The 23,193-nt window shown below is 42.5% G+C and overlaps 1 protein-coding gene and 1 long non-coding RNA gene across 2 annotated transcripts in view; one reads left to right on the top strand and one right to left on the bottom strand.

The window, feature by feature from the left end:
* Window positions 1-4,773: 4,773 nt before the first annotated feature.
* LOC131447290 (gamma-aminobutyric acid receptor subunit gamma-3-like) overlaps window positions 4,774-23,193 on the bottom strand; it is a 28,946-nt gene continuing 10,526 nt past the window's right edge. The window contains exons 3-10 of the mRNA XM_058618973.1: window positions 22,092-22,159; window positions 18,540-18,631; window positions 18,289-18,420; window positions 17,391-17,473; window positions 11,104-11,241; window positions 9,818-9,970; window positions 5,759-5,955; window positions 4,774-5,064 (exon numbers count right to left, since the gene is read on the bottom strand). Of these exons, the coding sequence (XP_058474956.1) occupies window positions 4,783-5,064; window positions 5,759-5,955; window positions 9,818-9,970; window positions 11,104-11,241; window positions 17,391-17,473; window positions 18,289-18,420; window positions 18,540-18,631; window positions 22,092-22,159 (1,145 nt within the window). The 3' untranslated portion in view covers window positions 4,774-4,782. The remainder of the gene's footprint in view (window positions 5,065-5,758; window positions 5,956-9,817; window positions 9,971-11,103; window positions 11,242-17,390; window positions 17,474-18,288; window positions 18,421-18,539; window positions 18,632-22,091; window positions 22,160-23,193) is intronic.
* Window positions 12,010-23,193, top strand: part of LOC131447412 (uncharacterized) — a 17,736-nt gene continuing 6,552 nt past the window's right edge. Inside the window, exon 1 of the long non-coding RNA XR_009234038.1 lies at window positions 12,010-13,073. This is a non-coding gene — a long non-coding RNA (uncharacterized LOC131447412). The remainder of the gene's footprint in view (window positions 13,074-23,193) is intronic.

Here is a 23,193-nt window from a genome sequence, read left to right as displayed (position 1 = left end):
CTCTGACATTTTCTTGACCCTCTGGGGTGAATTTTTAATTTGGGTCTTTGTTAAAAAAAGAAATAAAAAAAAAACTAAAATAAAGTGACCTGACCTCTGCTGGCAAAGACGTGATAAAAGAAAATTATGATTTTATGAATTCATTTAAAAAATAACAGGGAAAGACGAGCGTGAGATGAACGTTTTGACAAAAAGAAAATTTAATGTAAAGCCATTCTTTTTTTATTCTTATTATTCTTATTGTTCTGTCAGAGTCTTTAAAAGAAACAAACAACAGAAAACAACGTGTAGTTTTTGTTTTTATTGAAGTATCTCAACAGACGAGGACACTTATAAAGTGTAGTAGAAAAGTCAGAGGTGAGGAGACACGCACACACACACGCACACACACACACGCGCGCACGCACACACACACACACGCGCACGCACACGCACACACGTCTAATGTCAAAAATACTAACGATATTCCAGCGTCTCTAATACACAGGTCACTAATGTCTCTGCAGGTCGTCTGAAGGTGTAGAAGCTGACCTAACGTGTATTTATATTTATATATATATATTCATATATAAGTGTATGAAAATAGAAACAGTAATTACATCGTACATAAAAAGTGTGTGTGTGTGTGTGTTTGATTGTTCTACAAAACCAAACAGCTGCAAAATAAAAGCAAGAAAAACAGTGAAATCCACAGAAACAGTGTGTGTGTGTGTGTGTGTGTGTGTGTGTGTGTGGCATCACAACATAAAGAAATGTATTTTACAGCACCTGTGGTCGTCGCAGCCGGCCTTTCAAAATAAAAGTCACTTTAATTTTTCATGGAGGGGAAAAACATTTGATGTTCTCACGAAACGCGTGGACACAAACATAAATAGGTCATGTTACACTATATATATCTCTGTGTGTGTGTGTATTATACACACACACACACACACAGATATATGTGTGTGTGTGTGTGTATTATACACACACACACACACACAGATATATGTGTGTGCTCGTGGCCAAACGTCAAAAACAATGATTCTGTGTTGACCCAGAATCTCCCTCTCCTGTGGAAACACTGCAGATTCATGTGAGGTTACTAATATGAGAGGGGGAGGAGCAGGGGGAGGAGCACGGGGAGGAGGAGGAGCTCCACATGATGGGAAACCTTTGCTTCAGATGAGATAGAATATGTTTTATGCCATATGTTGACATAACGTTGTAAAGCACTCACTCTCCCACACCAAAGCCCACAGAGAAAATCACTGATTTTAACATCACACACACACACACATAAAGTCTTATTTAGTCAAATTCAGCATTTGAAATGATCCGTTCAGATTTAACTCAGTGACACAAAGTGAGCAGCAGCAGCAGCAGCAGCAGCAGCAGCAGCAGCAGCAAAAGTCCCTGGTGTTGTGTGTGGGAGAACAGTGTGACTTACAGATTGTGTCTTACATACTGCGCTCACACTGAGGCAGCAGCCAGTTCAGAGATAATGAAAATAATAATGATTAGAACGGCACATAAACACCGTGTCCTGTCCCACTTTGTCATTAATGAAGCTTGTATGAAAACAAAATCACGCGCTCATTAAAGTGTAATCAGCTCCTGTGAGTCAGCGTGGATCTTCTCTGCAGCTCAGGGTAACAAACACCTTCAGCACGGCTGAACTCACAGCTTGGTTCTCCATGAAAGGCTCCTCTCTGCTCGCACATGTGATGTATTACAGTGGGAGGTAACCCTGCAGTGGGAGGTTACCCTGCAGCGTTACAGTGGGAGGTAACCCTGCAGCGTTACAGTGGGAGGTTACCCTGCAGCGTTACAGTGGGAGGTTACCCTGCAGTGGGAGGTTACCCTGCAGCGTTACAGTGGGAGGTTACCCTGCAGTGGGAGGTTACCCTGCAGCGTTACAGTGGGAGGTAACCCTGCAGCGTTACAGTGGGAGGTTACCCTGCAGCGTTACAGTGGGAGGTAACCCTGCAGCGTTACAGTGGGAGGTAACCCTGCAGCATTACAGTGGGAGGTAACCCTGCAGCGTTACAGTGGGAGGTTACCCTGCAGCGGGAGGTTACCCTGCAGCGGGAGGTTACCCTGCAGCGTTACAGTGGGAGGTAACCCTGCAGCGTTACAGTGGGAGGTTACCCTGCAGTGGGAGGTTACCCTGCAGCGTTACAGTGGGAGGTAACCCTGCAGCGTTACAGTGGGAGGTTACCCTGCAGCGTTACAGTGGGAGGTAACCCTGCAGTGGGAGGTTACCCTGCAGCGTTACAGTGGGAGGTAACCCTGCAGCGTTACAGTGGGAGGTTACCCTGCAGTGGGAGGTTACCCTGCAGCGTTACAGTGGGAGGTAACCCTGCAGCGTTACAGTGGGAGGTAACCCTGCAGCGTTACAGTGGGAGGTTACCCTGCAGCGTTACAGTGGGAGGTAACCCTGCAGTGGGAGGTTACCCTGCAGCGTTACAGTGGGAGGTAACCCTGCAGCGTTACAGTGGGAGGTTACCCTGCAGTGGGAGGTTACCCTGCAGCGTTACAGTGGGAGGTTACCCTGCAGCTGATCAATTTCAGTGTTTTGTAAAATTCCTTTTCTAAAACTCAATCCAAACATCATCATGAATGGGTTAGGGACCTTGATGAATCAGTTGAAGTGTTTTTGTCAAACCTCATCATCTGCATAGAAACTCTACACACACACACACTGATTTATCATCACTGGTGTCCCTGTGACGGACTTTGGTGTGGGAGAGTGAGTGGTTTACAAAAGTCAGCCACATATCGTAGACTTAAACTGACGGAGATTTTATTTGGTGATTTTTCTTCACTTCACACCAAACCTCAGGGATTTTAGCTGCTGCTCCTCTGCTGCCTCGTGTGGTCACTTTGTGTCACTTACATGAACTCATATGTTTTAATGCAGAATGAACCATTTCTGCATTATTTGAACTCAGTGATGGAGGGGTGAGTGTGTGTGTGTGTGTGTGTGTGTGTGTGAGAGAGAGAGTGTGTGTGAGAGAGAGAGTGTGCGTGTGAGAGAGAGTGTGTGTGTGTGTGTGTGCTTTGTTTTCTCGCTCTTAATTAAGGCAAAGTTGTGAGTTTGGACTGAGGGACAAATGAGGACGTTCCTCTCGCCTCGTCCGTCCTCGAGGTAAACAAATGTCCCGCTGTGAGACAGATGACGGCGTCTTGGTTTCCCAACATGTTGACTTGTCCTGAAACCTCCGCTCGTCCACGCCGCGGGAAACAGGCACACGACTCATCAGTTCAACAAGAAATAATGGTCATAAAGGAGTGTGTGGACTAACCCTAATCTGTTTAATCCTAATCTGGCCGTGTTTGTGTGTGTGTTCTACGTTCATTATAAAAACAAAACAAAGCAGCAGAATCTACCCGACGACCACCGGCTCCTGACACGACTCACACTTCACAATCTACAACTGTGTGGGACACAAATAATCCCAACCATAATCCCAACCACAGTAAGAAGAAGGAGAATAATGAAGAAGAAAACTTGGCTGTTGTTTAGAAACTAATTCTACAAACTAATGTGCTACAAAATGAACAAGTGAATAAGTCAATGAGTGTTTTCTTCAAAGTATAAACAGCTCAGCATGCAGCCGCCTCTCCACCGCGTGGAACGGCTCGGTCGGGTTTGGTTTAGTCTGGCCTGGTTTGGTGTGGTTTGGTTTGGTTCAGTCTGGTTTGCTCTAGTCTGGTTTGGTTCAGTCTGGTCTGGTTTGCTCTGGTCTGGTGTGGTTTGGTTCAGTCTGGTCTGGTGTGGTTTGGTTCAGTCTGGTTTGCCCTGGTCTGGTCTGGTTTGGTTCAGTCTGGTCTGGTGTGGTTCAGTCTGGTGTGGTTTGGTTTGGTTCAGTCTGGTTTGCTCTGGTCTGGTCTGGTTTGGTTCAGTCTGGTGTGGTTTGGTTTGGTTCAGTCTGGTCTGGTTTGGTTCAGTCTGGTTTGCTCTGGTCTGGTGTGGTTTGGTTCAGTCTGGTCTGGTGTGGTTTGGTTCAGTCTGGTTTGCCCTGGTCTGGTCTGGTTTGGTTCAGTCTGGTCTGGTGTGGTTCAGTCTGGTGTGGTTTGGTTTGGTTCAGTCTGGTTTGCTCTGGTCTGGTCTGGTCTGGTTTGGTTCAGTCTGGTGTGGTTTGGTTTGGTTCAGTCTGGTTTGCCCTGGTCTGGTTTGGTTCAGTCTGGTCTGGTCTGGTTCAGCTCATTTTTTAAAACACTTCACTGAGAGTACGAGAGCAAAATGGTGAGGGGGACAAAATGTCCTCAACTTGATGAAGTCCACTGAGTGGAACGGTTCAACTGAACTGAACTGAACTGAACTGAACTGAACTGAACTGAACTGAACTGAACCATGATGGAAACACAGCATCATATGTTCTAGCTCCGCCCTCACTGATGTGTTATTTTAGTTCAATGGAAACACAGAAAAATACGTACCAAAGCCAAAGTGAACCAAAGGGAACCACTAGAAACCAGACTGATCAGCCACAGACTGAGCAGGAGAAAAAGACGTCCTCCAGGACTTTACCATTCCAAACCGGACCGAACCATGATGGAAACGCAGCAAAAGATAATGGGGGCGGGGTTTCTTTGTCTTTCGGGACACCCTTTTTCTAAAGAAGGCACTATGGGTGCTTCACCGTCTTCACTGAAGTCCACGTCGACGTCCTCGTCTTTCTGCTGCCGAGCTTTTTACTGTCCTCAAGACTTCCTCAAGGATCCTGGTCCACGCTCGTGTCCCGCCTCTTATCGTGAGTCTCGGGTTCAGAGTTCGGGGAGATGGAGTCGTGGTCACTAGAGGTAGAGGTAACTGACCCAGTAGACGATGTTAAAGAGCAGGAAGGAGGTGGGAAAGAAAACCCGGGAGTAGGAATCCAGCTCGCTGATGTTGACGTGGACGCGTCCTTTCCTCCAGCCGCCTTCTTTACACTCGTCGTAGCAGCAGAAGAAGCTCTTGCAGTCTTTCCCGTCCAAACACTCGTACATGCAGTTGTCGTCGTAGTCGTGCCAGAACAGGGAGTTGCTCATGGGCATCATGGTGCGAGGATTACGACCCGAGTTGAAGCTCGTGTAGGCCTGAAAAGACAGGAAGACATAGTTAGCGCTTAGCAACAGCAACATCATTACCTGTCCACATGGAGACAGGTGTTTTAGTCTTTGAAGAAGAGCTGATGTCTGGTGTTGACGTTGAGACGTCTGAGAGACGACGGGAAGTATGTGTTTAGCCCTAAACAGGTTAGGGCGTGGCCTCTGTGGCACGCCCACATAACCACCTGTTTCCACCTTTTTTGTAAAATTATGATGAATATGTAAAAAACGTAGTAAATATTTTATAGGAGCAGAAACTGTTTTGTTTTTGTAACAAAACTATTTGAAAACATGACAATTTTAGTTTATTCGTTACATTTTGAAATATTTTGGTAAAATCAGAGAAATTTTCCTGATTTCTGTAATTGTTTTGATTTGAAAATGTGACGACAATTTTTTGGGTAGAATTTTTTTCAAACAGCATATTTTTAAATATTTTTGGGAGCAGATTATTGAAATATTTTTGAAAATATTTTCGTAATAACGGTAATATTTTTTTAAATTACATTTAAATGACCAATGTGTATATATACATATATATGTATATATATATATGTATATAAAAATGTAAAAGTAACTTTATTTTGGTGATTTTTACGTGATGACAGGAACATAATAATTTCCTACCATTTCAATAGCATCAGCGACAGTGTGTGTGTGTGTGTGTGTGTGTGTGTCTCACCATCCTCTGGGTCTTTGCAGGAGGTCTGCGTAGGATGTACGAGTAATAGTTGAGCATGGCGTACTCGATCATGGCGGCGAACACAAACAGGAAGCAGACGGTGACGAACAGGTCCATGGCGGTGACGTAGGAGACTCTGGGCAGCGAGTTCCTGGCCACGGTGCTCAGCGTGGTCATGGTCAGCACTGTGGTGATACCTGCAGCGACACACACACACACACATGACTCATTCAAGAGGAGTGTGTGTGTGTGTGTGTGTGTGTGTGTGACGGACTCACACACACACACTCCTACTTCACAACTTTTAACCACCATGAGACAGGAAACTCTTAGTGTTAGTGAACCACTCACTCTCTCACAGAGAAAATCACTCATTTAAGCTCATCTGCTGCTCCTCTGCTGCCTCGTGTGCTCACTTTGTGTCACTGCGTTAAGTCTGAACGGATCATTTTAAATGCTGAATTTAACAAAATAAGACGTTAGAACTTAGTGATGGAGGCAGCAGAGGATCAACAACTCCTGTGTGTGTGTGTGTGTGTGATGTCGTTGACATCGCGGCATCGTCGCCGACATCGCGGCGTCTCAGTCTTCCTCCTCACACACGGTCCTCGCCGAGCGTTCGCCTGACGTTTGTCTCCATTCTGTCACTCACACAACAACAGCAGCAGATCCTCGGGGGAACCGTGGCAACTATCAGCGTGGAAACATGTCAGTGTGTGTTTGGAGACGTTTAAGGAAACGTTCTTTTTCTTATCATTTATCGAACTCTCACACAGAGGAGCCACGACTTCTTCTTCTTCTAGGAATTATTATTTCTCTCCGTCTTTCATCTCTTACTCCAAATGTGCGTGAAAATGAATGAAAATTGTCACGTGAATCCGAACTATTGTAAAATTTGCCCCTGAGGTCAAACGCCTGTGCAGCGGGCCGCACATTTCAACCATTCGCCATGAAACAGGAAGTGTTGCATCAGCAAGCCACTACCTGCACACAGGAAGTAGGTGTGAGTCCAGAGTTTACCCGGTGTCAGGCGGGCCGTGGGCTGCAGGCGGGGCGTGGGCTGCAGGCGGGGCACCACTGCGAGGGCCCGCACTACGTTGAAACCCGGTAGGACAAAGGACAAACTAAGTTGCACCACATTTCAGGAAACAGGGTGGAGACGTGTCTCAGCTCAAGACGAACAAATAAGTCTATGAGGACCAAGACCTCAACGCAACAGGAAGTCGGCCATTTTGAATTTGGTGTCCAACTTGGCACGTTGCGTAAATGAACGGACTCTTCTGGACGCAGGGTTTTGCATAGCGGTGGAAAATTCCCGGTAAATTTCCAGGAAACTTGGGAATATCCCAAATTGGAAACTTTCCAATGGAATTAATGACGACAAAGCTAAAAACAACAACAACAAAGTCACATGACCTGGACACTGGGACTCCTCCCTGTTTCTTTCCTCGTGGACAGGACAAAGGGGTCAAAGGTCAACATCTGAGACCTTTTCATTTGTTGTGGCATCAGATGACAGAGCTGAAAATGTGCAGGTCTGCACCGCCTCACGCCGGGCGTTACCATGGCAACGCCGCGTTCAAGTAACAACTCCTGACCTTGATTTGGAACGAGAGACGGTGGACGCCGGCTTTTTACTGCTTTAATGTAACGAAGAGGAGGAGGAAGAGGAGGAAGAAGAGGAGGAGAATGAGGGAAAAGTCTAGACGAGAACCAGACCAGTGGAGGCGGCTCAAAATAGACGAGAGCAACTCGTCTCCATGGAAACCAGAGGAGAAAACGGTGGCATGAAAGGAGACGAGGATGAAAGAGACACAGAGAGAGAGAAGAGGAGGAAGAGGAGGAGGAAGAGAGCGTGTCACAGCAGTAGATATCGATGTCCCCGGTGGACACTAACGTCTCTGAGTTCATCTCTGTTTGAAAAGGATGGATTTTGTTTGTGAGGAGATTAAAACTTTATTATTTTATTTATTTTATCACTGAAGTCTGAAACCATGACGACGCCAAAATCAGACAACTTCAAACTTTATTTACCTAATTTTTTGGGAACTTAAAATGTCATAGTTAAAAAAAAAAAGAAGAATATGGCTAAGATTAGATTTTATTCAGATTCTGATTCTGATTTTTAAGCCTGTTTTATTATTATATTGTAACAGATTTTTAAATGATTTACCTTGACGGGATTATTATTTATTTTTCCAAACATTTCAAAACAAATCTTTATAATCCCGTCCTAATCCATGATAATAATCTATAGACAATTATATTTTGGCATTCTATAAACCAGTGGTTCTCAAAGAGTGGGTCAGGGCCCACAGATGGTTCACAGAAATGTTTTTTTATTCAAATTTTCTAAACATTTAAAAACACACAGTTGTCATTAATTTACAAGATGTATTTGTATTTATTTTTTGAAAAACAAACTCATCTGAGTCTGAACAGAGTGTAGTGAATCATGAAACCTGTGGGTGGCGCCACATAACGGTCCTTTTGTCCTCCGTCAGACAGATGTCGCAGTTATTCCTTGTGCGTTCGTTTTGTACACGCCGTTTTGCGACATCGTGGAACAATTAAGAGTCGTCGCACGTCACCGGTCATTCCCTGACCACTGCTGTGTGTGTGTGTGTGTGTGTGTTTGACGAGAATAGAGACGCTAACTGTCATTTAAGTGGACGGACGAGAGCTTCACTTCTCCAGAGACGTCCACACGTCCACATGTATAGAGAAAAACAAACTACAATTGACTTTTTTTTCTACAATCAAATAATAAATAAAAATAAAAAAAGTTTTTTTTACCAAAAATATCGAATTTTTTCAGCGACAAAATGCAAATCGGATCATCAAAAAAAAAGAATCATCAAGGAAACTACGTTGCACCAACATGTCGAACAAAGACGGCCATTTTGAATTTTGCCATCCATCTTGGCGTTTGGTAAGTTTCATAAATGAATGAACTCTTCTGGGCGTGATCATCGTACCAAGATTTATAAAAAAACACATCAAAGATGCAAAAGGGGCGTGGCCACTGCAATCATCGGAATTTTGGCACAAAACAGGAAGTGAGCTGTAACTTCACCGATCTGCTCAAAGCGTTATCCGTGACACAAGAGAGGCGGACCTGAGAAGTGAGTCAAGGACACAGCGCCACCTGCCGGCAGGACGGCAGCTGCGAGGACAACGCTGCTTTATTCATCTTCATATTTAAGTATATTTTATTGATGAAGAGTTCATTTCTGGTAAATGAATCCAAGTCAAACTCCACGTTGTGAAATGAGATTGTGGTTTGAAGCGTCAGCTGCTCTCAGCTCTTCACTCTGATCATTATATCACCAAACAACAGGGGCGGAGTCGGGTGTGTGACGAGGGGCGGAGTCGGGTCTGTGACGAGGGGCGGAGACGGGTCTGTGACGAGGGGCGGTGTCGGGTCTGTGACGAGGGGCGGTGTCGGGTCTGTGACGAGGGGCGGAGTCGGATCTGTGACGAGGGTGTGGGAGAGTGAGCGGTTTACAAACTTCAGTTTAACATTGAGCTGATTTAGTAGATTTTGTTAGAATAACATTTATTTTACACCATGAGACCTTTTTCAGTGTCATTAGTCAAAGTCACAGAAAACTTTCAAACTTTCAAAATATGCCAGATATAATATTAAATTGAGCCAAATGAATATGCAGTAAAAACGTCACTGTGATGATCAGCTGTACGACCGTAAAATGCCTCTAAAAAGTCTTTTATTATGAAACTCTTTCATTGCCGACAGGAAACAAACCTCGTCTTTGTCTTTTAATGCGTTTCACAGGAGGACCAAACGTCCATTTACGTCCTTTTATGTCCCCCACCCATAAACACTGTAGAACAACGATGCGTTAGCTCCTCCCACAAACCCGGAGCTGCCGCCGACTAATAGCAACCCTAGCAACGACCGGTTTAGGCGAAACAGTGGGAGGAGTTTTGTTAAACGAGGTTATGAACATGAAACACAGACGTAACCACGGCAACAACTCAACATTAACAAAGCCGGAACATTTCCATGAGAATGAACAGTGCTGCTGCGTGAGTTACCCAGCGCCGTCCGGGCGGGCGTGGCGTCGCTCTTGATCCAGAAGGAAACCCAGGACAGAACCACGGTCAGGATACAGGGGATGTACGTCTGGATGGTGAAGTAACCCATTCTTCTGCTGAGGTCAAAGTGCACGGTCATCAACACGTAGTCACCTGATCAGAGAGAGAGAGAGAGAGAGAGATCGTGATCGATCACAAACGTGAACACGGTCGATCGCAAACGTGAACGCGGTCGATCACAAACGTGAACGTGATCGATCGCAAACGTGAACATGATCGGTCACAAACGTGAACGTGATCGATCGCAAACGTGAACACAGTGAACGCGGTCAATCGCAAACGTGAACGTGATCGGTCACAAACGTGAACGTGATCGATCGCAAACGTGAACGTGATCGGTCACAAACGTGAACGTGATCGGTCACAAACGTGAACACAGTGAACGTGATCGGTCACAAACGTGAACACAGTGAACGCGGTCAATCGCAAATGTGAACGTGATCGGTCACAAGCGTGAAGACTGTCGATCACAAACGTGAATGTGATCGGTCACAAGCGTGAACACGGTCCATCGCAAACGTGAACACTGTCGATCACAAACGTGAACGCGGTCGATCACAAACGTGAACACGGTCGATCACAAACGTGAACATGATCGGTCACAAGCGTGAACGCGGTCGATCACAAACGTGAACACGGTCGATCACAAACGTGAACGTGATCGGTCACAAGCGTGAACGCGGTCGATCAGAAATTATTCAAAGAATTAAAAGTTCAAATATTTTTCAAATGGATGCTAAGTTTGAAGCTAATGTCGCAGACCTCAACCTGTGGGGATTCAAACCGGCAACCCTCTGGTTACAAGCCAAGTGAGTGTCTTCATTAATCTTCAAAATATTTGAGGTTTATTTTATTGTGAAAGTCTCAGGCTGTGATTTTAAATTCAGCAGCAGAATTCGCTCCCTGTTATCCATCCCATAATCACACTCATATTCATGAAGGCAGAGAGCAGAGCAGATCTCCGAAAACTGAATCATCACAGAGAAACAAACGAACGCAGGAGGGAGACATGTGACCGGGGTTAACCTGGTTAACCCTGGTTAACCAGGTTAACCGCCTGTGAATGTGCTGGTGTTATTATTGATGAACGTGTCACAAGCTCAGAAACACAGAGTGAAATCATCACAGACTTTAATCTGGGAGATTAATGTTGGTGAAGAACCTATTTGTATTGCTACACTAAACCTGACCTCTGACCTGGAAGCAAAGGCTCCGCCTCCTCTCACCTGCCGTGGTGGTGAGGACGTCCGTGGTGTTCCTGAGGCCCATGAAGTCAAACTGGTACAACCTCCAGTATTTCTGATCCGACGTCTCCACAGAGTTTCTCTTCCACTTGTAAATGATCTCGTCTCGCGGGTAACCGTCTGAAAAACGCGTCAAAACAGTTAATAAACATTTAAAATCGTAACCGTCTGAAAAACGCGTCAAAACTGTTAATAAACATTTAAAATCGTAACCGTCTGAAAAACGCGTCAAAACAGTTAATTAACATTTAAAATCGTAACTGTCTGAAAAACGCGTCAAAAAGGTTAATAAACATTAAAAATCGTAACCGTCTGAAAAACGCGTCAAAACAGTTAATAAACATTTAAAATCGCAACCGTCTGAAAAACGCGTCAAAACAGTTAATAAACATTTAAAATCGTAACCGTCTGAAAAACGCGTCAAAACGGTTAATAAACATTTAAAATCGTAACCGTCTGAAAAACGCGTCAAAACGCTTAATAAACATTTAAAATCGTAACCGTCTGAAAAACGCGTCAAAACAGTTAATAAACATTTAAAATCGTAACCGTCTGAAAAACGCGTCAAAACAGTTAATAAACATTTAAAATCGTAACCGTCTGAAAAACGCGTCAAAACAGTTAATAAACATTTAAAATCGTAACCGTCTGAAAAACGCGTCAAAACTGTTAATAAACATTTAAAATCGTAACCGTCTGAAAAACGCGTCAAAACAGTTATTAAACATTTAAAATCGTAACCGTCTGAAAAACGCGTCAAAACGGTTAATAAACATTTAAAATCGTAACCGTCTGAAAAACGCGTCAAAACAGTTATTAAACATTTAAAATCGTAACCATCTGAAAAACGCCTCAAAACAGTTAATAAACATTTAAAATCGTAACCGTCTGAAAAACGCGTCAAAACAGTTAATAAACATTTAAAATCGTAACCGTCTGAAAAACGCGTCAAAACAGTTAATAAACATTTAAAATCGTAGCCGTCTGAAAAACGCGTCAAAACAGTTAATAAACATTTAAAATCACTTTCTTTATTCACCATCATGTAACTCATTATTTAAAATATCAATACATCGGGTTTTGAATGGTTTAATTTGGACAAAAGAAAAAGAAGCAATAATAATAAATGAAGAACTTCTGGGTCAGTTTGATGTCACTTCCTGTTACTTTATGTTTCCTGGTCACTGAGGTCACTTCCTCTTTACCACCTGAGAGTCCAAAGAAGCACACACATGGTCTGAATCTGGATTAAACACAACACATGAATGTTTCACCAGGCAGTGGTGAGTTCTTTATCTCTGTTTTGTTTTTCGCATATTAACATTTGTATGTTAGCTCATTAGATTTTGTTTGTTAGCATGTTAGCCCATTAGATTTTGTTTGTTAGCATGTTAGCCCATTAGATTTAGTTTGTTAGCATGTTAGCCCATTAGATTTAGTTTGTTAGCATGTTAGCCCATTAGATTTTGTTTGTTAGCATGTTAGCCCATTAGATTTTGTTTGTTAGCATGTTAGCCCATTAGATTTAGTTTGTTAGCATGTTAGCCCATTAGATTTAGTTTGTTAGCATGTTAGCCCATTAGATTTTGTTTGTTAGCATGTTAGCCCATTAGATTTTGTTTGTTAGCATGTTAGCCCATTAGATTTAGTTTGTTAGCATGTTGGCCCATTAGATTTTGTTTGTTAGCATGTTAGCCCATTAGATTTAGTCTGTTAGCCTGTTGATTTAACAATGTTTATTTAGAGATGAATGATTTATTGATTTATTGTTTGAATCCATTTCTTAACGATTGATTTGGTCGCTTACAATAATGATTGTTGAATTTTATGAACATTAACTGATTTCATTTAAAGGCTTGATTTATTTCACCTTCTGATCTTTTGTTGTAAAGGAGAGTTTTTGATGGCGAGTTTAGAACCAGGACCAGGACCAGGACCAGGACCAGACTGTGGTAGGACATTAAACTCTTGAACTTTGGAACCTAAAACTGGAACAAAAGTACGATTCAGTGGAAAAGTTGAAATCATTTTTGCTTTGTGTTTTTTTAATTTACTTTCTGACAAAGTTGTTGTAGCTGCGTGTTGTGCTGTTGTGTTGTCTTTGATCACCGTGCTCCTCCTGTCACGTATTTGTTCACCTCATAATTCATTATTCATGTAGAAATAAGAGTGATTTTTGATAAGATCATAAATGAATCGGTTACATTTCATCGCCGTGGATAAGTCCAGTGTTGTTCAAACACAAACGAGTCGTTTCAACGTCTTTATTTCCACTTTTGTTGGTGGTTAAATGAGCGTCTGCTCGTCTGTGGAGAAAAACAGACACTAATTATGTAAATGTCCTCGTTTTGAGGACGACCGTGTTTGACCAGGAAGAGGAAATGAGTCTGATGAAAAGAAACAGAGCTGCTGTGAAGTTTCACACAATCATCTGCACTGCCAACACTCTCACCCTTTCACCGTCGTCATAGTTACAAGTGTTTGTTACACTCTCTGATTCTGTCTCAACTTGTCCTTCAGATGAAAAACAGCTGGAACCTTTTCGTAAAGTAACACAGAGTAGGATTAGCTCTCAGCCCTGCGCCCCCTGCAGGTGCTAAAAGGTATTGTTTGTTACAACTTAAATCAGAGCCACTGACTTTGGCTGGTTTTCTGCTAACAGACAGTAGGGGGCAGTAGAAACAGCCGCCAATCTCTCTGACTCTGATGCTGTTAAATTAGGGTAAAAAAAATCCTGCGTAGTTCGGCTTTAGGCCCCGCCCACACATTTTGGTCCCGTTCTGGTCCTCACAAATCTTGGGTGTTTTGTAATTTGCGATCATTTTTGAGGAAGTTAACGTGCAGAAAAACTCTTGAAACGTTGTACGGAGGTCAGGTCTGGTGGGAATGCCATCTTGGCATAGTGCCCAAAACTGTGCCTTGCTCAAGGGCTCTATAGCGCCCCCAAGGTGAAAACTGAGCCAAAATTAAGTTCCACCGAATTTCCCGAAACTTGGTGGGAAGATGTTATCGACCAAGACGAACAAAAGAGTCGATTGGAACCACGATCTTGACGCAACAGGAAGTCGGCCATTTTGAATATTGGTGTCCATTTTGGTGTCCATTCGCCACACAAGATACTCATTGACCCCCAGGTCATGTGAGTTGTTTGAGAGGCGTGGTCTCGTCTGTGTTCAGGACGAGGAGTGGAATCCTCTCTGATTACAGCCGTAATGAAGCCACTTGTAATTCTTTGCTTGTCGACGTCGTCCGTGTGGAAGAGATGATTATGTGTTTGGACACTGGTGGAATCTCAGCTTCATTATCAGATGGGACTCTGGAGGACAATGACGGAGGGAGATTATCCGTCACCTCTGCTCTCCTCCTCTTCCTCTGCTGCTCGTCTTCATCTCACTAACCGTCTGCTGTGAAATGTGTAATTCTCAGATGCAGCTGAACACGGTCCAAACACTTGTGTCTGACACCGGGTTTGTGGCAGAAACTGAAGTCATCAACAAATGTTGTTAAATGTTACGCACTGTACCTTTACCATCAAAGTCTACCACGTCTTTATCTCACTGTGAGACAGACGCTTGGAAACCACTCACTCTCCCACACCAAAGTCCACAGAGAACATCACATCACTGAGTTCTAATGTCTTATTTTTGTGAATTCAGCATTTAAAGTCCATTGTTCACATTAACCTCAGTGACACAAAATGACCACACGAGGCAGCAGAGGACCAGCAGCTAAAATCACTGATTTTCTCTATGACGTTTGGTGTGGGAGAGTGAGTGGTTTACAAACTTCTGCCTCACAGTGACTTATTGTAGATTATTTTTGTTGAGTGGTGATTTAAATGTGTGTGATATACACGACACAGAATTCTGACTTTAAATGCTATACTTAACGTGTAAATTGATAAATAGCTGCTTGGAGATGTTTGAAAAGCAGCGTCGCTTCCTTAAGGAGTGTGTGTGTGTGTGTGTGTGAGAGAGAGTCTCCAGTAATGAGACGAGTTCATATACAGAGAAAAGCTGAAGGCAGAGAATTATTACTGTGAATCATTTCACTGAGAGCAGACACATGAAGTTCATTTACACTCAATGTCTCTGTGTCTGCACACACACACACACACCTCGTGAATATTTTGTCACGTTTGATACGTTACATTTAGTTTGATTGTGTAAATAATTCTCATTCTTTAGTAACATTACAGTTTTTTTCCTCGTGAATATTTTGTCACGTTTGATACGTTACATTTAGTTTGATTGTGTAAATAATTCTCATTCTTTAGTAACATTACAGTTTTTTTCCTCGTGAATATTTTGTCACGTTTGATAAGTTACATTTAGTTTGATTGTGTAAATAATTCTCATTATTTAGTAACATTACAGTTTTTTTCCTCGTGAATATTTTGTCACGTTTGATACGTTACATTTAGTTTGATTGTGTAAATAATTCTCAGCACAAAGAGAAATCGTCGTCTCTTGTTTGCGACTCTTCAACTTTCACATGTGAGTGAGAGGTTTTCAAGAACCAGGACAGTTAATGGTCACATTCACATGATAATATGATATGTAATGATATAGATGAGTGAACGCAGCTGTGTGTGTGTGTGTGTGTGTGTGATATTATGGGATGGCCCTGTCGTCTCTCAGCCTCAGGTGTTTTCTCTGATCCAGTGGAACAAGTCACTGTTGCTTGTTGTTGTGTGAAATTTCCTCAGAGAACAATGTTCTCATGTCTTTTCTCCACCAGCTCAAAATCAACAAAAGCCCACTTTCATTTTCTCTGACGACCTTTAAATCACAACTTTATCGACACAGACACTCTTTTCCTTTTTCTCCGCTTGAGAAAGCAAACGCTCTGTCACCGCCCACACTCGCTGTATAATATACTATATTCTATGTGTATATATATATATACATATATTCAGTATATATGTATGTATGTGTATATGTGTATCTATATACATACATATGTGTGTGTGTGTGTGTGTGTGTATGTATGTATGTATGTATGTACATATATACATATATATATATATATATATATATATACACACACACATATATATATATACACACACATACATACATATGTGGTGTATATATATATGCATACACACACACATATATATATATATATATATATACATATATACATACGTGTGTGTATGTGTATATATATATATACACACACACGTATGTATATATGTATGTATGTATATATATATATGTGTGTGTGTGTATATATATATGTATATATATATGTATATATACTGTACGTATATACTGTATGTATTTCATTTGAAAATCACTGAAAAAGACTGTAGAACTTTCTAGCAGGCAAAGCTATTTATCTGTTCATTGTTGTAACTGGTATCAAAGCACCGTCGTCAAAGCCATGTTTTGTTATATATCGCCTCGGTATGAGCCTTTGTAAATCTATCTAGCATCAGAACCTGTACGACTTGTCGGTTTTACAAGCTGACTGTAGTTAGTAGCTAACAAACTGCTAACTGACTGCTGCTTAACTGTGTATGTGGAATAAACCTTCAGAAAGACAGTGGAGTTGTTCTGGTTACCCTTTCCAGAGGGGAGTATTGAGCTGGAAAGACCAACCAGCAGAAATCTGGACAAAGACAATTTAAACTCTTGTTTCTTTGCTCCATAAAACAAAGACATTGAATCATTTTTCCATATTTTCTGAACCAAACTAATGAATTCATCAGTGTAGAGTTTTTCTTAATATTTAAATCAGGTTAAATGTGAATATTTTCAGAGAAACCTCCTCCTGTATCATCTGCATAGAAACGGACTTTTTCAACAAAACAACAAATAAACGTGCACAGAGCTCATTTTACAACATTTACATCACAGCAGGGTCAATTTTCAGCTTCTTAAATGTGAATATTTCCTGTTTTCTTTGCTCCATAAAAACAAAGAATTCATTCAAACTGAATCATTTTCATGTTTGTGGACAAAAACAAGGAAATATGTAATGAATTCATGGGGAAACTAATCATCAATATTAGTTATATGAATATTAATGTACATAATAATAATAATAATAATAATCATTAGTGACATTAATATTCATATTTCCTGTCCGACTTAAATCAAACCTGTCGTTCCTGCTGCTTCCTCGTCTGTTTTGCTTTTAAAGCATTTTCTTGGCAGGTGATGTCATGCGTGAACATTTGTTATTTATTTTCTTTGCTTGTGTGTGTGCGTGTGTGTCTGTCTGTCTGTCTGTGTGTGTGTGTGTGCGCGGCCAAAACTCACAGCTGGAGAAGACGAGAGGACAGGAGTGTTCGTCCATCGGGAAATTATGGAGCTGCAGCTGGCATTCTGCATTGATGGTCATCCTGTACACACACACACACACACACACACACACACACACACACACACACAGACAGACAGACAGACAGACAGACAGACAGACACACACAGAGAGAGAAACACTTAGACAATTACATTCAAGGCAGCCAAAATGCTCCGGATCCTTCATTTCGCGGTCCATGAAGCACACGGTGTGTTCATCTTTGCTTATATCACGTTGTGCACTTCTTCTTCTTCGTCTTCTTCGTCTTCATCATGGATGTCAGAGACGCAGTAAAACAAATCCACACTTTCTCGTCTTGAAACAGCGTCTGTGTCAGTGCTGCTGTCAAACTCCCATATGATTGTTTTCATCTTATAAAATCTAAAAGATTCAGTGCAGATTACACAGGACTGTAGCAGCGTGTGATCACACTGTCAATAACTCACTAACTCAAGAATAATCTCTCGCTCCATCTTAATCCAAACGTACGTGTACAGTGAAATAAAATAGCAGGTAAAAACATGGCTGGCTAAGTGCTGAGAGTTTAGTATTATTATTATCATCATTATTATTATTATTATTATTATTATTATTATAATAAATCTCTCAAATATTTCAGAAATCTAACACAAAATGATTTATTCTGAAAGAAAATAATCCACAATGTTTTTCTTCTTAATGGTTTCAGTCATTGCTCAGATTAGGGATTACGGTGGGCTGCAGTGTGACCTATGACCTCAGAAGGTGTTCTCAAATGTAGCTCTGTTGTTGCTAATGATGTGAATAAGCTGCAGCCCGTAGGGGGCGCCCTCTGCGTCAGAGTCGAGTGGAAACGTGACTTGTTTTGATCGTCACCTCAGAGTGTAGAGTATCTTCCCGTTATTCCAGATCCGCAGCAGCTGATTGGGCGTCGTAATCCAGTGAGAATCGGCAGTTTTGGAATTCCTGAAGATGGTGTCGGGTAACCAGATCAGGCCCACCATGTTACTGTGGACCAGAGACGGAGACGTGAGGACTCTCCACACTAAAGGTCGTTCGTTTGTTCATTCATTCATTCATTCATTCATTCATTCATTCATTCATGCCACACACGCGGGCGTCTGCACCTGTTGAGGGTGAGAATCCTCATGCTGCTGCTGTTGTAGCGCAGACGCGTGTCCACCCAGGTCTGAGCGAAGATGATGTCGATCTGATATTCCTGTGAGGGAAGAGGACAAGATCAGAGGAGACAACTGCAGCTAAACATAGAGGACAGAAGACACGAGACGTGTCCACAGAACTGGCCGTGGACGACGTTCTTTAACGTTTACGGTTAAAAACAGCAGAAGATGGTCTGTGTTGGTTCTGGAGAACGTCCACAGTGACGTTTGGATCTGAGATCTTTCAGCTTCATGGTTGTGGACACATGGGGACGCTTTAACAAAAACGTCTCTTTAGTTTGTCCAACTGTCCAACAGCAGAGGAAACGGACAGACGAGTGTCCAAAGAGCTGCTTCTGTCTTCTGAGTGAACAGTAAAAGACAAAAGAGTCAAAGTGTCCAACAGTCAGTGGACAGACTTCAGACCAGTGTCATTCAGGACGAGTGAAATCAATAAACATCAAACGACCTGGAAAAGTTCCAGAAAAGCACTTTTAATCTTTAATTAATCTTTCTTCTTATTCATTATAATCCCATTGATTTATGAGGCTTTTAAAGGAAACTTTCCACAGGAATTTAGGTTTGGGAAATATTCCAATCACTGTCCTCAGAGGTCAGAGAGTCACGCGGTCATGTGACGTAGATAAAGATGCGACTGCGTGACATAAAGACGCGACCGCGTGACGTAGAAAAAGACGTGATCATGTGACATCGTAGAAACTTAAAGTGACGTAGATAAAGACGCGACCGTGTGACGTAGATAAAGACGCGACCGCGTGACGCGATCATGTGACATCGTAGAAACTTAAAGTGACGTAGATAAAGACGCGACCGCGTGACGTAGAAAAAGACGCGATCATGTGACATCGTAGAAACTTAAAGTGACGTAGATAAAGACGCGACCGTGTGACGTAGATAAAGACGCGACCGCGTGACGCGATCATGTGACATCGTAGAAACTTAAAGTGACGTAGATAAAGACGCGACCGCGTGACGTAGAAAAAGACGCGATCATGTGACATCGTAGAAACTTAAAGTGACGTAGATAAAGACGCGACCGTGTGACGTAGATAAAGATGCGACCGCGTGACGCGACCGCGTGACGTAGAAAAAGACGCGATCATGTGACATCGTAGAAACTTAAAGTGACGTAGATTTGATCAGGGTCATGTTTTTGTTTCATCTCGTTTAAAGTACAGTAGGTGACTCACGGCGCCGCCTACTTTTCTGCCAAAACCACACAGATGAGCCCTGACCTTCAGAATAAAAGACTTCCTGTTGTTACCGTCAACCTGCGTGACCTTTACTTACACACACACACACACACACACACACACACACACACACGTCTAAGACCTGGCTTCATTGTTTTATTTTAGCTTTAAACGTCATGTCATCTCAACACTGAACATTATAATAATATATATATATATATATATATATATATATATATATATATATATATATATATATATATATATATATATATATATATATATATATATACATACATGTACGTATGTTCCAAAACAAAGTTGACAAACTCACAGGTAAATTCGAGTGAGTGAGTGAGTTGCATCTGTCTTCTTAGAGCAGAGAGGACACTGTGTCCTTCAATCTCTACACACTCAATTATTCTGCCGAGAGCTCGCGCACACACAGCACACACACACACACAGCGCGCACACACAGCGCACACACAGCGCGCACACAAAAAAAATCCACTTGTTTCTAATGAGAGTCAATCACAGAAAGTGGATCATCAGGCTTGAAGTGATTGATGCGACAGGAAGAAGCTGTCAGAGTTTCAAAATAAAAAATCAACAAAGAAAATGTTGACATTTAAGAAGTTTACTAAACTAAACTTAGTGTTAGGACTAACATTAGCTTTAGGTGGTTCCTGCCTTTGGCAGCAAACGAGGACCTCAAGGTACGGTTCTGGGACCCACAGCCACATGTTGGAACTCATGGCTCAGAGCTAGGACCTGAACATTTACATTACTTTAGCTCACAAAATGATATCACTTTGTTAAAATTGTGGACTACTAATCCAGTCCTTGTCTTGAGTTCCACCAAAGTTCTTGAAACTTGGTGTGTTTTACTCTGGGACTGAAAGTTTGGCCCTCACAGCTCCATGGGCAACGAGCCGTCTGCTGCAGTGGTTTCTGGGAGTTTGAGTCCGGCCTACTCTGGGCCCCCCCCTCATTGAAAGTGGGGGTCAGAGGAATGTCTTTGTCCCTCGGTCCATGAGGCCACACTTTACGACCCCTAACTTTTTGACCAGGCCGCAGTCGGGCTTCAAGCGTGCAGTAAGGCCTCACAGTCCACTTATGCTGGGCCCAACATTTGTTTGGACCTCACAGCTCCACGTTTGGACCTCATGTTTGGACGTCACAGCTCCACGTTTGGACCTCATGTTTGGACCTCACAGCTCCACGTTTGGACCTCATGTTCGGACCTCACAGCTCCACGTTTGGACCTCATGTTTGGACCTCACAGCTCCACGTTTGGACCTCATGTTTGGACCTCATGTTTGGACCTCACAGCTCCACGTTTGGACCTCATGTTCGGACCTCACAGCTCCACGTTTGGACCTCATGTTTGGACCTCACAGCTCCACGTTTGGACCTCATGTTCGGACCTCACAGCTCCACGTTTGGACCTCATGTTTGGACCTCACAGCTCCACGTTTGGACCTCATGTTTGGACCTCACGTTTGGACCGCATGTCTTATGCTGGGGCCACTACGTTTGGAGTCCGAAGCTCAGGTAGTTTTTAGTCTCCAGACTTGGTTTTTGGACCCTGATGTTTCACCTTTAGTTGGATCCAGAACTATAAAAGTTTGACAGATCCGTTAATTCTGCTTCTTTTGTTGTTTCACTGTGAACGTGTGAACATGAGCCGAGAGAAAAACTGCTTTTACATCTGGGGATATGTTATGTTGCCTAGCAACAGCCTGGACTCAGCATCTGCTGAATCCAGAGATAAAGTGCTTTCATTATCACGTCTCAGTTAATGTTTGTAAAGACGTGTGTTTGAGCGAGGACTTCATTGACCTGTGTCTGTCTGTCTGTCTGTCTGTCTGACGACTTTATATAAAATGAGCGACTGAATTCATTTTGTTTTTGGCGTTAATCCACCGTCACACGCTCGCTTTAAGGAAATGATCTCGCTAATCAACGGAAACAAAAAATCGCGATAAGATATTTTTTCATTAAAAAAACAGAAAAAGAAGCAAAGAAATCTGTGAGATCGCCCCCTTCTGTCGAGCAGCTGTCATAGCAGAATAACGCCATACTTGCTCATTTGCATAATCCACAGGAAAAATGACCTTAATCCCTAATCTATTAACATAAATAATGGAAATTAAAGATGAAATAAATCATGAAAGAATTAAAGTGGAATAAAAATCTAAATATCAGGGATTAACATTAATCTAATACAGATTAGCCTTAAAAATATTGATTATTAATGAATGAAAATGAGGAGAAATGAGAGGGTGATGAGGCAGAGTCTCACCATGTCAATGGACGACACAGGACCGATGCTGTTCACGTAGATTCCCACGTCGATGATCGTCGGTTTCACTGCGAGAGAAGAAGAGTGAGTGAATGCGTGAATGAATGAGTGTTTCATTCACTCATCTGTCCTCCAACAATCCTCACTCTGTCACTGTGGCAGATGAAAACAATCGGTTTCCTCCCTCCCTCCATTCATTCATTCATTCACTCATTCACGCTCATTCAGGGGAGAACAAATGTCCCTCATGTTTCCTGGAGCAGTGTCTGCGTTGCCATGGTGATGAACATCATTTCCAGGCAGCGCGTCGTCGAGATTTTAAAAGAAAATCATCTCAAAAATGTCCGCGCTGGATTATTCATTCATTCATCTTAATTGTTTTCACTCACTCACCGGACAGGGGGTGTTTACGTGAGCGTGTCGTTGCCACGGCGACCTGTGGCTGTTGTATTGGGTGGTAAATGTGAGCAGGGGCGGAGCTAAGGGCAGTGGTGGCGACACTGACCAGGGGCCCAAATCATCCTCCTCTCTCCTTCTCTTCCTCCTCCTCATACCCTCCATCTTTCCTTCTCCTTCTGTCTCTCCTGCCTCCTCCTCTTACACATCTTCCTCCTCCTGATTCATAATAAATGTCTACTTCTGTCTGTTTGGCTCAGCTGCTGTGACACACGGACACACACGGACACACACACACAGACACACGGACACACACACACACACGGACACACACACAGACGGACACACACACAGGAGTTGTTGATCCATCACTAAGTTCAAATGTCTTATTTTAAAAAGCTTCATTTTCATTAACCGCAGTGACACAGAGTGACCACACGAGGCAGCAGTAGAGCAGCAGCTCCTGTTGATTGATGAATTATTTGATCAAATAAGATTTTAAAGTGTGTGAATGACTGAATGAATGAAAAAGTGCAATTTAGTTTAATTCCATAATGAATCTTTAAATTTAGCCCAAAGGAGAAATGAAGGTTAGTTCATTTTATCACAGACGTTTCAATATGTGAACAAAACAAAGAAGAACGTGACACTACAATCAATGGGGATCATCCTCAGGGGAGTGTGAATCTTTAAACCCAGTCCTGAT

The sequence above is a fragment of the Solea solea genome, chromosome 2 (genome assembly GCF_958295425.1).
Source record: "Solea solea chromosome 2, fSolSol10.1, whole genome shotgun sequence".
Taxonomy (NCBI): domain Eukaryota; kingdom Metazoa; phylum Chordata; class Actinopteri; order Pleuronectiformes; family Soleidae; genus Solea; species Solea solea.
Note: the sequence above shows the minus strand (reverse complement) of the source record. Positions and strands in the feature narration are given on the sequence as shown.